The sequence below is a fragment of the Anopheles gambiae genome, chromosome X (genome assembly GCF_943734735.2).
Source record: "Anopheles gambiae chromosome X, idAnoGambNW_F1_1, whole genome shotgun sequence".
In the NCBI taxonomy this organism is placed as follows: Eukaryota; Metazoa; Arthropoda; class Insecta; order Diptera; family Culicidae; genus Anopheles; species Anopheles gambiae.
This window is the reverse complement of record NC_064600.1, coordinates 24,918,845-24,933,549: the sequence shown is the minus strand read 5'-3', so window position 1 is coordinate 24,933,549 and position 14,705 is coordinate 24,918,845. Positions and strand designations below refer to the sequence as shown.

The window sequence follows — 14,705 nt, the reverse complement described above, 5'->3', positions numbered from 1 at the left end:
TAAAGAACTCATTGTAAAACATTGCTAAAATGGTTCGAGAGGGCATTATTGTCCATCGATAGACAAATAAACATAAACATAAACATAAATAATTAATTCGCAGGATAAAAAGAAAAAAATGTTCAATTTAAAAAAAAATACACTATAGAACTGTATATTTAAGTTAAGCGTTTTTCTTTTAGCAGTAGAATAGTTTTACACATTCAAAAAGCTAATATTTAGCTTTGCTTGAATTGAAACTGTGTGATTATTGCACATAAAATATGTTACACAGTATTGAATGAATACTTTCAAGTTATCCATGTATAAAGTGAGCAACTGAAAAAAGCGTAACCATGGCAGGTCATCTTGAACTTGCGTTCCGCGTTCTGTTCCTTTTCTCCAGATTGGCAGGTTTGTTCCGTTCCTCAAGAACCTCGGATCTATTCCCATCACTAATAGCAATATTGCGTTTATTAGAACATAAGGAGCGATTGTTCTTATTGTAAATGGGAATAAGAAATCCGGATTGATCTTGATATTGTGGGAACGGAACCCTCATGGATTGATCTGGAGTAAATACGGGACAGAAGGGGAGCAAGAGACGTTGCACATTGTTTTAATATGGAAGATGGAATACCGTCGGGACTAGGAGAGAACGAAGGTTTCAGTTTACTCACGGCGGCAAGGACGCTTTGCGTGGTAATAGGCACATTGTTGCATGAGAAAACATCGGGAGGCGTTGAAAGTCCTTCGGATACAGGGAACTGATGGATGTAGGATCAACACTTGACAGGTACTTTGCAAAAAGTTTGCATTTGTCCTGAGTGCTGGAAGCGACTTCGTCGTCAAAAGAGATGGTAGAGGGATATTCCGAGTTAGAAGTGCGGGATTTGACAAAGCGCCAAAAGGACCCTGGATCCATCGAGAATCGGTTCTGTAGGCGAACAACATAGGACGCGTAGCAAGCATTGTGATATGTACGGTAAGCTTTGTCTGCATATTTATAGATCCTTAGGAAATAAGGATGAGGCGAACGATTATATGCCCGGGGAGTGTGGTTTTTATCGGCCTTCAAAGCCCTAAGCGACCTGTTCGACCACGGGAGATCGGGGGAGGGTTTCAGGAGTGGACAGCATAGAGGAAAGGAGAAGGTGATTCCATTTATTTATTTATTTATTTATTTATAATTTATAAGATACAAATATCTGCCTCAGAGGGCTAAATCTAGGGAAACTTAATGACTAAAACATAAAATTAATCATAACAAACAAATACTTAAATTTAACTAGACAAACATATACTAGACAACAAGCAATTTGTAACACAGGAAACACAAGTAAGATGAAAGAATTAGCATCGCGGCGTCGAAGATAGCGAGCAGGCGCGTACAGCGGTATTCTGTCAAGTAATGAAGGACAATCAATTTCGTTCCGAAGCAAACCGCTGATAAGCAAAGCTTGAGAAGCAGAGCGACGATCGTGCAGGGTCATCAAACCAAGCATACGACACCGGACTTCAAAAGGGGGAAGAAAAGCACCCGATTGCCCTAAAAGACGCCTAATGGCAATACGGGTGAATCTGCGTTGAACGCTTTCAACCCTTTCAATCCATATCGAGCTGACTGGGCACCACACAATGCTAGCGTATTCTAAAATAGGGTGGAATAAGCTACAGAAAAGGGCTTTAAGGCACATAGGTGTTATAGAGTAGCGTGTTGCTTGATCGAGTACTGTTTTATGACTGACGATTTATTCCTATCCTTACATATGCATAGATATACTTATCTCTAACGCCTACAGTATACGCTTACATTATACGCTTACGCTATACGCTTACGCTATACCTATACTTAGACACTACATTCTCCCCCTTAAACGAAGTTTACTTCTATCTTGGATATTTCAATCTTGGTTGTCCTTCTAATCTTTTTCATCGTCTTAACGGTGGAGGACTTGATTCACTCCTTTTCCTTTTATGGGAAATATTTACATTTGTTGGTGTTATGATTACATTCTTATTCATTCGATTATCCTTTTTCCTTATTTGGTTTTTATGCACCATACGTATTACTCCATTCAGACTAATCAAGTATCTCAACCCACTTATTTTCTTTTTGACTATTGCTGGAATCCATTCCACATGTTCCTTAAAGTGGTTTTTATAATACAATTCTTCTTCTTCTTCATATTCATCTTGATCTTTTATCATACGGACTTGCTTTCTTGTTTCCTCCTTCGTTGAGACTTGTCTTTCTTGTTTTTTTATAGGATTTACTTTTGCTATTAATGTGTGTGGTACATAACAAAATACTCTCTCTGATGGTGTGACTTTAGTTACCGTACATGGACTGTTTCTATAACTGATTAAAAAATGATTCAGCTTCCTTTGTAGACTTAATGGTTTTAATCTCGTATCCAACAAATACGTTTTAAGACTATCTTTTACTGTCCTAACCGCTCTCTCGGCCAACCCGTTTGACTGCGAGTGGTACGGCGGGGACTCACTGACTTTTATACCTTTTGCTCTTAAGAACGACAAAAACTTTTCTGAACCAAAAGGAGGACCATTATTTGACACTTTATCCTCTGGTAATCCAAAACATGCAAAAAATATTTCAAGCATCTCTATGAAATTTTCCGCATTAGTGCTTCTCATAATTTTAACCTCCATGAACTTGGAAAAACTATCGACTATTATGAATAGTGTACTATTTTCAAAAAAGAAAAAATCGATATGCACTCTCTAAAACGGACGCGTACATTGTAACCATTTCGTTGTGACTATTTCTTTTGGTACGATTTGTCTACACTGACAGACTTGACATGCTTTTATGTACTGTTCAAAATCTCTATCCATATTTTTCCACCATACGAGTTTTCTAGCTGACATTTTCATTTTTACTAACCCATCATGATTTTCATGGAATAGACTGACTATTTTATCTTTTAGCTTATCTGGTATTACTACTCGATCGTTGAAAAACAACACTCCATCTTCAATTACTAAACTGTTGCGAAATTTAGCATAATCTTTCAATTCCCAATTCACATTATTTGACCATCCGTACTTCACATTTATGTAGACTTTATGCAAAATACTATCTGACTTTTGGAATTGTTTGACCAACTCAATATCTATAATTGAGGAAGACGACATCGTGTTTAATTGTGTGAATTCATCTTCTATCTCTAAAACTTTTGCCAAAGGTAATCTGCTTAACCCATCCATATGACTCATGCATTTTCCTGGTCTATGCTCTATCACGTATTCATAATTCGCTAATAACAATGCCCATCGGCTCAGCCTAGCTACTGCTATAGAAGATGTTGTTCTTGACCGTTAAATATTTCTTTGACACCTGAATTATCAGTTACCAGTTTAATTTTGATGCCGTAAATGTACTTGTAAAATTTTTGGACACCAAAAATAACAGCTAATGTTTCTTATGAACCTGAACATAATTTTTCTGTGCTTGAGAAAGAGTTGTTGAAGCAAAATATATAAGTTTTTCTACTTCTTCAATTTCATGAGACAACCTCCTAACCCGTAAGGACTTGCATCCACTGCTTATATGACAGGTTTTTTTGGATCGAACGGTACTAAAATGTTGTTGGTAACTAACATTGCTTTTGTTTTCTCGAATGATTCCTGACACTCCTTTGACCATTCATATTTTTTGTCTTTGCGTAGAATTTCATACATTGGACCTAGTATTGTTGCTAGATTTGGCAAAAACCTGCTGTAGTAGTTTATCATGCCTAGATATGCTTGTAATTGCATCATATCTGATGGTACCGGTGCTTTAATAATCGCTTTTACTTTCGACTCATTCGGTATTATTCCATTCTATGATATTTTTTAGCCTTGGTACTCTACTTCAGTTTTAAAAAAATCCTACTTTTTTCATTTATCTCCACTTTATGCATTTCTTACTTCTTTAAAACTTCACATAAATTTTCTTTGCATTGTTTTTCGTTTTCTCCACCAACTAGTAGGGTAAATGTACCAATAGTGGTGCAATTTGTAGTGGTACCGTTGTGTTTCAATGGATTTAAAGTGTCAGGAAGGACAATTTCTGAATATTTTAACACATAGCAATTGGAATATGTTTTATCTTCGCAATCACAACCATTTTTACCATGAAATATATCAAATTTACGAAAAAATACATATTTTTGTGACTGCTTCGTTGTACCTATAATGGTGGTATGGTTCCTATAGTCGTCGTATTGTGTTCCTATAGTGGTGGTAAACAAAAATGCATCAAAAACAGTGTATAATATCAATGAAATTTAGTTTCGAAGCTGTTTTCGTATGAATATGAAGGATTACTGCCATAATATTGGTTTCTTGCGTAATTTGATCGTAAAACAATGTATAAATTTGATCCATGAAACTATTGACTAAAGTACTGCATCACACCTGTCGTCAACCTGGAACAGAGTGCATGATTTGAAGTCAATTTTTCATTCAGCCATATAAGCGAATTTTGGCCTGTTTTTGGTAAATTACCTACATAAAACTCATTTCTGTTGCTTATTTTGGTGAAAACAGTACGACATGTCAAAAATATCCTCGAAAAAATCTAAAACGACCTGTTTTTATTGATTTTATAACTATAACCACTGTAGGAACATGCCTGTTTTGTGTACCTATAATGGCACTATGGTAAAAAACACTTAAAAATGCATAAATATGGTCAAAAGGCAAATAATTTTAGTAAAACAATAACATTTCACAATAGTTAGGTTGAAAAACTAGTAATTGCGTGGTTATGTGGTCATTTAGAACGTTAACAGAAAAATGAGTTTCGTTATGAAATCCTAAGGATTTTAGAAAAATGTTGACCCATTTCACAAAATAATGGATTTTTCGGTCACTAAGTAACGGAATGGCCTCATTTAAATTTTAAACCCTTTGTAAAAGGCTAAAGAACATATAACACTAACTTAAATAACTTAATTACTTTTAATTTGCCCTATGAACCGCATTTTAGAGCAATAGCACCACTATTGGTACTACCACCACTATAGGTACATCTATCCTATGTCGTCCATATACGCAATGCCTTTAGTATTTAACAATATTTGATCGACTATAGATTGAAATATTGCAGGTGCTGATTGTACTCCAAATGGCATTCTAGTGTACTTGTATAAACCCTTATGTGTATTTATACTACAAACATTTTGAGAGCTTTCCGATAGCTTAACTTCATAAATCCGATAGCTTAACTTAATAAGTACAGAGTACATCGTACAGCAGCGTACAGAGTCATCATTTTTTCCTACCACCACTATAGGACTCGCCCACGCCGATGTACGTGTTGGTAGAAGTATACCGTCATCCACTAATTTAGTTAGGTTGGCTTCTACTTTTTCAATTAGAGCAAACGGCACTGAATACGCTTTGTGAAATGTTTGGCTTTAACACTAAATTCGCTTCAAATCCTACTATCGCTTCTTTATGATCACCGTTTGTTAAATTCGGAAACATTTTTGTCATTTCTTCAATCCATTTATCGGTATCAATTTGTTTTAAATTAAAGCTTTTTCGCCAATTAGGAAATAATATGTCTAACGCATCACGACCTAGTAGAGGATTCCCTTTGTTTTTAGTTGCGATTATTGTGATTTCTAGACTGACCGTTTGACTCTTTGTGGTTACATTTACACATATTTTTCCTAACGGTATTACACGTTGACCCGATGCCGTAATAAAACGCAAATGTGTTTGTTCTAATTCGATATTGGTAAATTTTTCCTTATACACACTCTCCGGTATGACTTTATTACACGCACCACAGTCTATCTCAAACGCAACGTCTTTCTCATTAACTTTTAGTACGCACACTTCTGGACTACTAATCGCGTTATCATCGAATATGCGTGTTAGTGACGCATCCTTTTATTCCGATCGCAAACTATGCACGTTACTATTTCGGCAACACGACGACACACGACGACTTACAAGTGAAACACTGCCACTTACGCGCAGGACATGTCTGTGGATTATGCGCTCTTCCACATCTGTAACACTTGCTCTCCTGCTTATGCGCACTGCTCTGTTGATGTATAGGTGTACTGCTTCCACGGTAGTAGTGCACTTTCAGACCGACGCTTCGTTTTGGTGCACACTTTATCACCGCCATCTCCCTCGGTTTCTCCTTCGCTGCAAACGTTTTGTTTTGTTCATCTGCAGCTTCCCACGTTCTGGCGATATTTTCTGCACTCTCGAATGTTAAATCCGACTCTCGTAGAAGACGTTTTCGTAATCCTTCATCTCGAACACCTGCTACTAGTTGATCTCGCAAGCATTGTGCTAAACAGCACGTGAATTTACACGATTGTGCGAGTGCTTTTAGTTCAACGATGTACTCTGCAACCGACCGATCTTTTTGCAGACAGTTTCTGAAGTTAAACCGTTCCGCTACTACGTTGACTTTCTGTTCCAGTTGCTCTTGTAGCGTTTTTGGCTGTTCAGGGAACACCAGCTTTGATATGAGGCTATACAGCGACGCTCCACCCAAGGTCAGCAACATAATTGTCTTCTTCGATGGTTGTTGGATTTCGGGTTAAAATTAATATTTCAAATATGAATTCAAATAGGAAAACACGCAGGAATTAGAAAGAACTAAACCATAGGATATAGATAGAACTACTTGACTGCACGAAATGAACTGCTCGAACTACACGAATGAACTTTGTAATGAATTATGTAATGAACTATGGGACAAACGAATACACAGTTACAAACAGACCGGCGGTTAAGGAGCACTCTTCTCATTTTCATTCTGATCAAATTTATACTAAGCTAATATCACAGTCCAGTACTTTAGTGAATATATTTCACATTTTTGATTAAATCATTTGTATGCAAGCTAATATCACAGTCCAGTACTTTAGTGAATATATTTCACAATGGTTCCACCTCGTTTACTTGGAGAAAAATATCCATACGTTCCAAGTACTCCCTGATGCTCTCGCCCATGACAAATGGTTCAATTTCACCGATTAACGACATGACTTTAGACTTGTATAATTTGACTTTTTCAGTAGCTTTATCCTCGTCACCAACTATTATAGAGTTGCGTGTTGCTTGATCGAGTACTGTTTTATGACTGACGATTTATTCCTATCCTTACACATACATAGATATACTTATCTCTAACGCCTACAGTATACGCTTACGCTATACCTATACTTAGACACTACAATAGGGTCACGCACATCATTTGTCATAGCACAAATCATTCCTAATACACTTTTGGCATGGTTAATGGTGCGTTCAATTTGTTGATTGAATGACAGCTTTGCATCAAGGAGAACTCCAAGATCACGAATGACATTAACACAATTTAATACAACAGAGTTTAGTAAATAATTATGAGACAACACATTTAAGCTCCGAGAGAAAGATATACAAGCACATTTATCGATACACAGGGAGAGAAAGTTAGCAGAACACCAAGAGGAGAAGGAGTCTAACAGACATTGAAGAGAGACACATGAATTAGAGTCAGTGATAGGACACAATATTTTTAAATCATCTGCAAACATAAGGAAGGAATCGGATGGAAGAACAGAGCACACATCATTGACAAATAAAATAAAAAGTAAAGGATTCAAGACACTACCCTGGGGTACACCCAACAAACAATGAAACTCATAAGAAAAACCGTCATTCAATTTAACACAGCAAAAACGATTCGATAGAAATGATTGTAGCCATTCAAGAAAGAAAGGAGAAAAGCCAAGTTTCTTGAATTTAGCAATGAGCAGAGAATGGGAGATTTTATCAAACGCAGCTTTGAAATCGGTATACACAGCATCAACCTGCATGCCAGAGTCCAGATTTAAGAGTGCTGAGGAAACAAATTCCATAAGATTAGTAGTGGTGGAGCGGCCAGCCATAAAGCCATGTTGATTTGGAATGATCCACGATTTCACCATTTCCATTAGAGGTAAACTAATAACAGATTCAAAGACTTTGCTGAACGCCGATAAAATAGATATGCCACGATAATAAGAGACGCAACCACGATCATCCTTTTTAAAAACTGGCCTTATCTATGCTTGTTTCCAAATATTCGGAAAAGTAGCCGTAGACAAAGAAAGATTAAAAAGGAAAGAAACAGGAAGGGCTAGTGCTTCACGACAATGAAAGAGTAAAGCAGCAGGAATACCATCGGGACCCGGCACTGAGGATGGTTTAAGGTTACCTAACGCACGTAAAACAGAAGCAGTGCTTACAGAAACAAATTCAACATTCAGGACATTGAGAGGGGTGAATGAAAGACTGGCCTCAAAGCTTGCAGAGTTATTTAAACCATTTTCATAGACAGTCGAGAAATGATCAGCAAAAAGCGAACGAATGCCATTCGGGCACGTAGTAAGCACATCACCAAGTGACATACTAGTAGGGAGGCCGTTATTGTTTCTCATAGAGTTAATGTAATTCCAAAACGCTAGATGGTTTGAACGGAAACGAGATTGAAGACGCAAAACATATAATTTATGGCGATATCTGTTAAATGATCTGTAAGCGAATGCTGCATATTTAAATAACCTACGCGTGTACGATGAACGCCAAGTCCGGTAAGCACGTGTGGTCCGTTTTCGATCCCTAAGCAGAGAGCGCAGATGGCGGTCAGACCATGGAGGGAAAGGAGGTGGTCTGAAGGGAGGAGAACAGGAGTATGAGGAAGTGATAAGGATAGCATTGAACTGTGTTACAACCTCATTGATGGACGTACATTCAAACAAAAATGACCAATCATTAGAGGACAAAATTACACGCAGCCTAGCATAGTCAGCCTTCTTATAATTATAAATAGGACTAAGATTAACACTTTGCGCAGAAACCCCCGCGAGTACGAGAACTATTTATTTATTTATATCTCATTTAGTATCTTGCATAGATTTGCTGGGACACGTACTTATATAATAAATCCTTAATTCATCTACAAACTTAGCTAAAGCGCTATCAATAAGGAAACGAGAGACAATTGGTTTTAAACTGAGCTATACTAATATTGAAGTCGAAGAATCTTTGGTATTTGTTGAAGCTATGTATCATTTGGTTAATAGGCGCATTGTAGGAATGTGCAGATCTTGCGAACGTAGGTCTTAACAGCTCACGTATCCTGAGAGGTCGTTCAGGAGCATAAAGATTCAGCTTTTCAAGTAGGTAGGGAGAGTCTATGTCCCCACTGATTAACTTCGCGACAAAACTAGCTTGCAATGCCCGACGTCTATGTTCTAAGGTTTGTAGACCAAAAAGCATGCACCGTGACAGGTAATCTAAATGTTGTGATGAAGCCCATTGTAATCGGTGTATTGCTATTCTGGAGAATCTTTTTTGTATGCTTTCTATCCTAGCCGTCCACACGTGACAGAATGGGGAGAAAAGAACTGGTTAAAGTCCAGATGGGCTCTCGTCCGGGTTAGTACCGAACTTGACCCAAAAATGTAAGCGCTGAAAATTTCGAAATATTTCAGTTATAAATTTGCAACAATTTTGAATGCGAAATATTTCACTGAGAATGCGCTGTGAAATATGTTTGCAGTTTGAGTTTGAGAAGTTTTCGATCGCTTTGCGCAGCGGGCACAAATTGTAAATAAGTGTTTGTTTCACACATCTTCATACTCCTGCTTCTCTTGGTAAGAAATACAACTTTCCTAAACTAGTCGTGATAAATGTTGTTTAATGGTTTGTGGTTTTGCACACATACATGACTACTGCATCGCGTCACCCACCGCCGTCGTGGGGAATGGATAATTTTCACGCAAACTGGCGGTATGGTGTATAGTGGAACGGGCAAAGATGACGCTACCTGCATCCTGCTTGGCGCGATGGCCAGTAACGATATTGATGATGTTCGGCGCCGGTACCGTCATGCGTAACGAGTTCTGTTCCACGCGCCGGTAGAGTGTCCACGAGTGATTTCGTCGATCAGGCCTGCCCGAAGTTAACTTATTTTGTCTGCAACTTTACACCCAGTACATCATCAACCAGTACGAGAATTCGATGCCGATTTCGGTGCAATCCTGGATCCGCATCGACGGATCGGGTAACATCGACACCGCTGGACGCAGAGCGATGACTAACCCGCAATCCCGTACCGGAAACTGGAACCTGCAGGCCGTCGTAGGCAGTGCTGGTACTGGTTTTCGCACTTGGACTGTCCGTTTGTTGGCGTTCACAACGACCTGAATCATCGTGCTCAATCAACTGTGGCCTGAAGAAGCCAACGACGTCAATGCGGCCCCAAGTCCATCGCTTTACGCATGTACCCCCCTCCCCCCTCCCCAGTGCTGGAGGAAAAAATCGCAAAGTGCGTGAAAAGGCTACTACGGCCGTACTATCGGATGAAACTCGTGCCGAACACCGCGAAGGCGACAAGAAGAAAGCGAAGGAAGGTTCCAAGACGGCCTCAAAGGGTAAGACGCAGCGTTCGGTAGCAAGTAAAACACGGCCAAGGTGGAGGTGCAAGCTTTATACATCGCAACACCGGTCAAGGAGGAATTGAAGACGGATAATTCGACTAACTCTGGAACGGCTTTTCGCGCACCAGCTATTGCTACCGGGAACGACCGGCAACAGATAAGGTAGCAGGCAGGACAGTGAACAAAACGTCCAGAAAACCGGAAGTGCTGTAACGTTCGAGTGTGTGAAACATGATGCTTAAAACCTGTACCTAGAACCCATTGATGAGGCGTGCTTTTCTTGCGTTTGATTTGTCCGTTTGATTTGTGATTGTACAATACAACTTGTACTACAATGTTTCAATTCGTTTTAAATATTAAAAACAAGCTGTGTGCTCTCTCTGAATGTCTAATTAATAACGGGTCAATGTTTCATTTTTATCTTGGATCCTTGGTATTTTGTTTCACAAGTTTCTATTCATCGGAAGTGCGTTATTATGACGTTAACGGTAATCGGTAATAGCTGCTGAATGGTGCTACTGTGGTGAAACGATGGCGCCTTTTCACGGACAGATAACCAGCAGTGGGCAGAATACAAGCCAGTAACGATCATCACCGAGACGATGCGCTTACTTTGCGTGGTTCGTGGGTTGGACAGTGAGTGTCGTGTCTTGAGGCACCGTTGTTGGTGGCGATCAGAAGCAGCACACTCGCGGCAGCTGTGAAGGATGTCTTCAGCAGGACACACACTTTGCAGATGACATGCTCGTCGCGCTTTACTAATATTCATCTCGTTGCGCAAATGGTGTTAGGTGAAACGCTGTGCGATGCTGTGATGCTGCGTCGTTTATCGATAATGATAATGATAATGTTTCCTTGCGCGGCCGTCCAGGACCGTTTTGCGGGAGGTTAGTTTTAGGGGTACATTTCCAAGCTTATGAAATGAAAGTCGTAAAGGAGTTTTACAGCAAGCGTAACATCCAATCCTAACAGCCCGAACGAATCTGGTCTGCCTTGATCGGATATGGTTTTATTTATACTCAAAAAAAAAGTTATGAATTCCGTACATTTGGTTGTGGCTTGTGTTTTTGTTCTGCTTAAAGTCAACTGTTTAGCTTCTGCTTGGTGTTGGACAAAACTCGGGTTTTGATACGGTAGGCCGTTCTATTTTCTGCGGTGTGTTTCTATGTGTTTTGGTTTACAATGTGTGCGGTATAGTGTGAGGTGTTTTTGTGTGGAGTGTCACAAAACTGTCTCTTTTTGGTGTTGTGGGTTCTAACGCATATGGTGTTCCTGCCTTTGGTTCCCGGTGTGGCTATCTTTGGTTACGCTGGCTATTGCTGATAAGTTGCTATGCGTCGTGAGTTCACTTACTTTTCTATAAGTGCGTCTCAATCGTCTCATCTGCGAAATGTACAAAAAATGCTAGGGATAAAGGGATAAGTGGATGCTACATGCAACGAACGGCATTGTTCCGGGCCCGACGGCCAAGCCGACCGCGAAGGTTTCGGTCGTTCTGGAGCGCTTGGTAAACCGTCTGCTGCCACGGAACAGAACGTCCCGGGCAAAGGGTTTCGGGAGCGTCAACGGTCTAACTCTCCTTCACCAAACTACTTTCAGTATTGGCCTACCAGGCTAGTTACCTCTTTTTCAATGTAAATTGGGAGGTCTATTACGTGGTAGCGCCGCAAATGATTTCCTTAAGCGTTGTCGAAAAGGTAATCGTATTCGCCCAAAGCTTCACCCGGGAGAATCTTAACACCAAACAAAGAAACGCACTCATCAAATGCTGGTGTAAGACTTATTTATTATTATGATTTCCTCCTTTTATACTCCAAATTAAAAGCTATCTTAGCCTACTAAGAACGAATCGAAGGGGCCTGTTTGAATTTAATTTTAAATTCAAACAGGCCCCTTCGATGTGGTCGCTGCGCAACAGGCATAATTGCATGCAACCCAACCATGTAAAGTGAAAGACACGGAAATTTCTTCGCGTGAAAGTACGGTTCCATTCATTCTCGAGATTTGCACCCAAAAATGGTCGCATGCAAGAATGCCCTTAACGGTCACCGAGACTTAACAGTCATCATCACACAACTTACCTGGTGCACCATCGTCTTATTTGCACGGCAGCCTCCTTGCGGGCGATTCACATGAGACATCTGCTTGGCTGGAAGAATAGTAAAGTGCTTTGCATTCAAATTAGTAAGTTTTCATAGGTTCGATTTTGTTTTTTTTCTTTTTTTTTGTTTTTGTTAATCAGGGAGGAAACCATGCATAGGGACCCGCATCCAGTTGGACGGCTGCACAGCAGGGACCACCCCCGGGTACTGTCGGATGCCTTCCGACTAAAACCTCCCCGAGCCTTCACCATTTTTTTGTGCAGAAAAATGGTATAGACGAATCAGCAGATATCGTCTCGGCGCCGCGCTGTGACGTCGTGGTTAGAGACGTCTGGCGTATGAGTCTTACGACTTTGTACCAAATAGTGTAAGGGCTAATGAGACCCTTACACTACCGAGCACAAGTCCGCTTCTCCTGACACTGTATTTATTGACGGATGCACCCTATTAGATCCTTCCAACCTTTGCTCGCGTTGCCGTCAGCGCATTAAGGCTTTGGTCTGCTACAGATGGTATGTGCAGGACTGCTCACGGTAGCCCAAAGGAAATCAAAGTAGTCTACTGATTCAAATGGAACTGGGCAACGGCAGCAAGAGTTTCATTAAGGGGAAAAGGACGAAAGCAAAGCTGGTAAAAAGGGAAGCAACAGCGCTTCAAGCAAAAGTAAGTGCTGCACAGAGTGCAGCAAATACGTTGTCCTTATGCTTCCGGCGAAAAGCATACTCCGCCAGGTAAAAATTTAAGCGGGTAGACCTATTGGTACCCTTTTTCTTAAGGAAGTGCTTAAGCCACCTCCATAAATTTTCCACCGTTTGCGTGTGGACAGTGTCATTATTTGGATTTATGAAATGCGTAGTGTGGTTCACGGTGGCATGCAAATATCCCACTTGGTCCAGTTGATTGTAACCGCGCCAACAGTCGGTTAAAATCCTGGTCCCCGCAGCAACGTTGGACCGTATAAGGTTGCCCAATATTGGTGCGGTCCTCTTGGCTACGCGACAGAGGAATATATCTTTCGTCTCGCGGCAAATACCTCCAACCAACCATTCTTCGTTGGAGGGATTAATTCTGCCGCGATTGTATTTCCTCTTGACCAGCTTTGTTTCGTCTATCTCGACAGTTTTACCGGGACCACCAATCATCGATCCGGTGTACTGATCGAGATACATCAACTCGGAGCGGATTTTACGGTAAAACGACATCACAGTTTTACGGTTTACATCCGCTTCGATTGCGGCTCTGTCGACACCTATCTCCATGCTCCAAAAATATATGAGCATCATTATTTTCTGTAGCGAAAGTTTCGACCCAGCGATAAACGATCCATTTCGCACACTTAATGAGGCGTTTCGACAGAGCCGCTTCCCACATACAGTATCGGACAGAAAGATAGGGCATTGGTTTTTTAACGCACCGTGCACCCGTTTTGCCAAGTTTATGTGTGGTTTGTATGTGGTTGTGTTTGTGTGTGTGTATGTGTGTGTATGTGTGTTTGTGTGTGTGTGTGTGTGTGTGTGTGTGTGTGTGTGTGTGTGTGTGTATGTGTGTGTGGATGTATGTTTGAATGTGTATTGATGTGTGTGTTTGTTTCACAAGTAGGTCGTTTCGGATAGATTTGTAAGTAGTTTTTTTGTGTTTTGGGTTAGGTTTTTGGTGTGATAAGCAGGACCACCGCCCTCGCGATCAGTGTGTTTTCGATATATTAACAATGTTACGGTCTTCTTTCGCCGTGGTCTTCTGAGGACGTCCGGTTGACTTGCGCGTTTCGGTTGTCCAAGCGCGTTTCAGTTGTCTAAGCACGTTTCGGTTGTCCGAAGCGCGTTTGCCACAAAAGTGCGCGATCGTTCCATTACGAACTCGATACTTTTGCGCTTAATGCCAGCAGCAGCCATTCGCTTTTACATATGGCGCTGATGATCGGTACAACGTTTACCTCGACCCATTGTTACTAACATTGCTTGCTTGGACCGTCAAGAACGCGCTGGTTAAAAAGTTGGACACGGCTGATCCCGTGCTCTGCCTGCGTTCTACTTCTATACGCGATGAATTACATCGTTTTGGAGCAGCGAAAACATCGCATGGATAAAAACTATCAACGAGTACGCGAGTAAGCGTCTTCCCTTCAAAATCGAGAAAAGAATACTGCCGCGCTCATGAAACAAAACGCCCATTG

General features: G+C 40.6%; 1 protein-coding gene and 1 long non-coding RNA gene across 2 annotated transcripts in view; both read right to left on the bottom strand.

The window, feature by feature from the left end:
• LOC133391738 (uncharacterized) overlaps nt 1-14,705 on the bottom strand; it is an 80,208-nt gene that overhangs the window by 41,486 nt on the left and 24,017 nt on the right. The window lies entirely within an intron of this gene.
• Nucleotides 668-7,120, bottom strand: LOC133392927 (uncharacterized). Its single transcript, XM_061655547.1, has one exon. It carries the CDS (start codon nt 6,521-6,523, stop codon nt 5,918-5,920), a length of 606 nt encoding a protein of 201 aa, XP_061511531.1. The 5' UTR covers nt 6,524-7,120; the 3' UTR covers nt 668-5,917.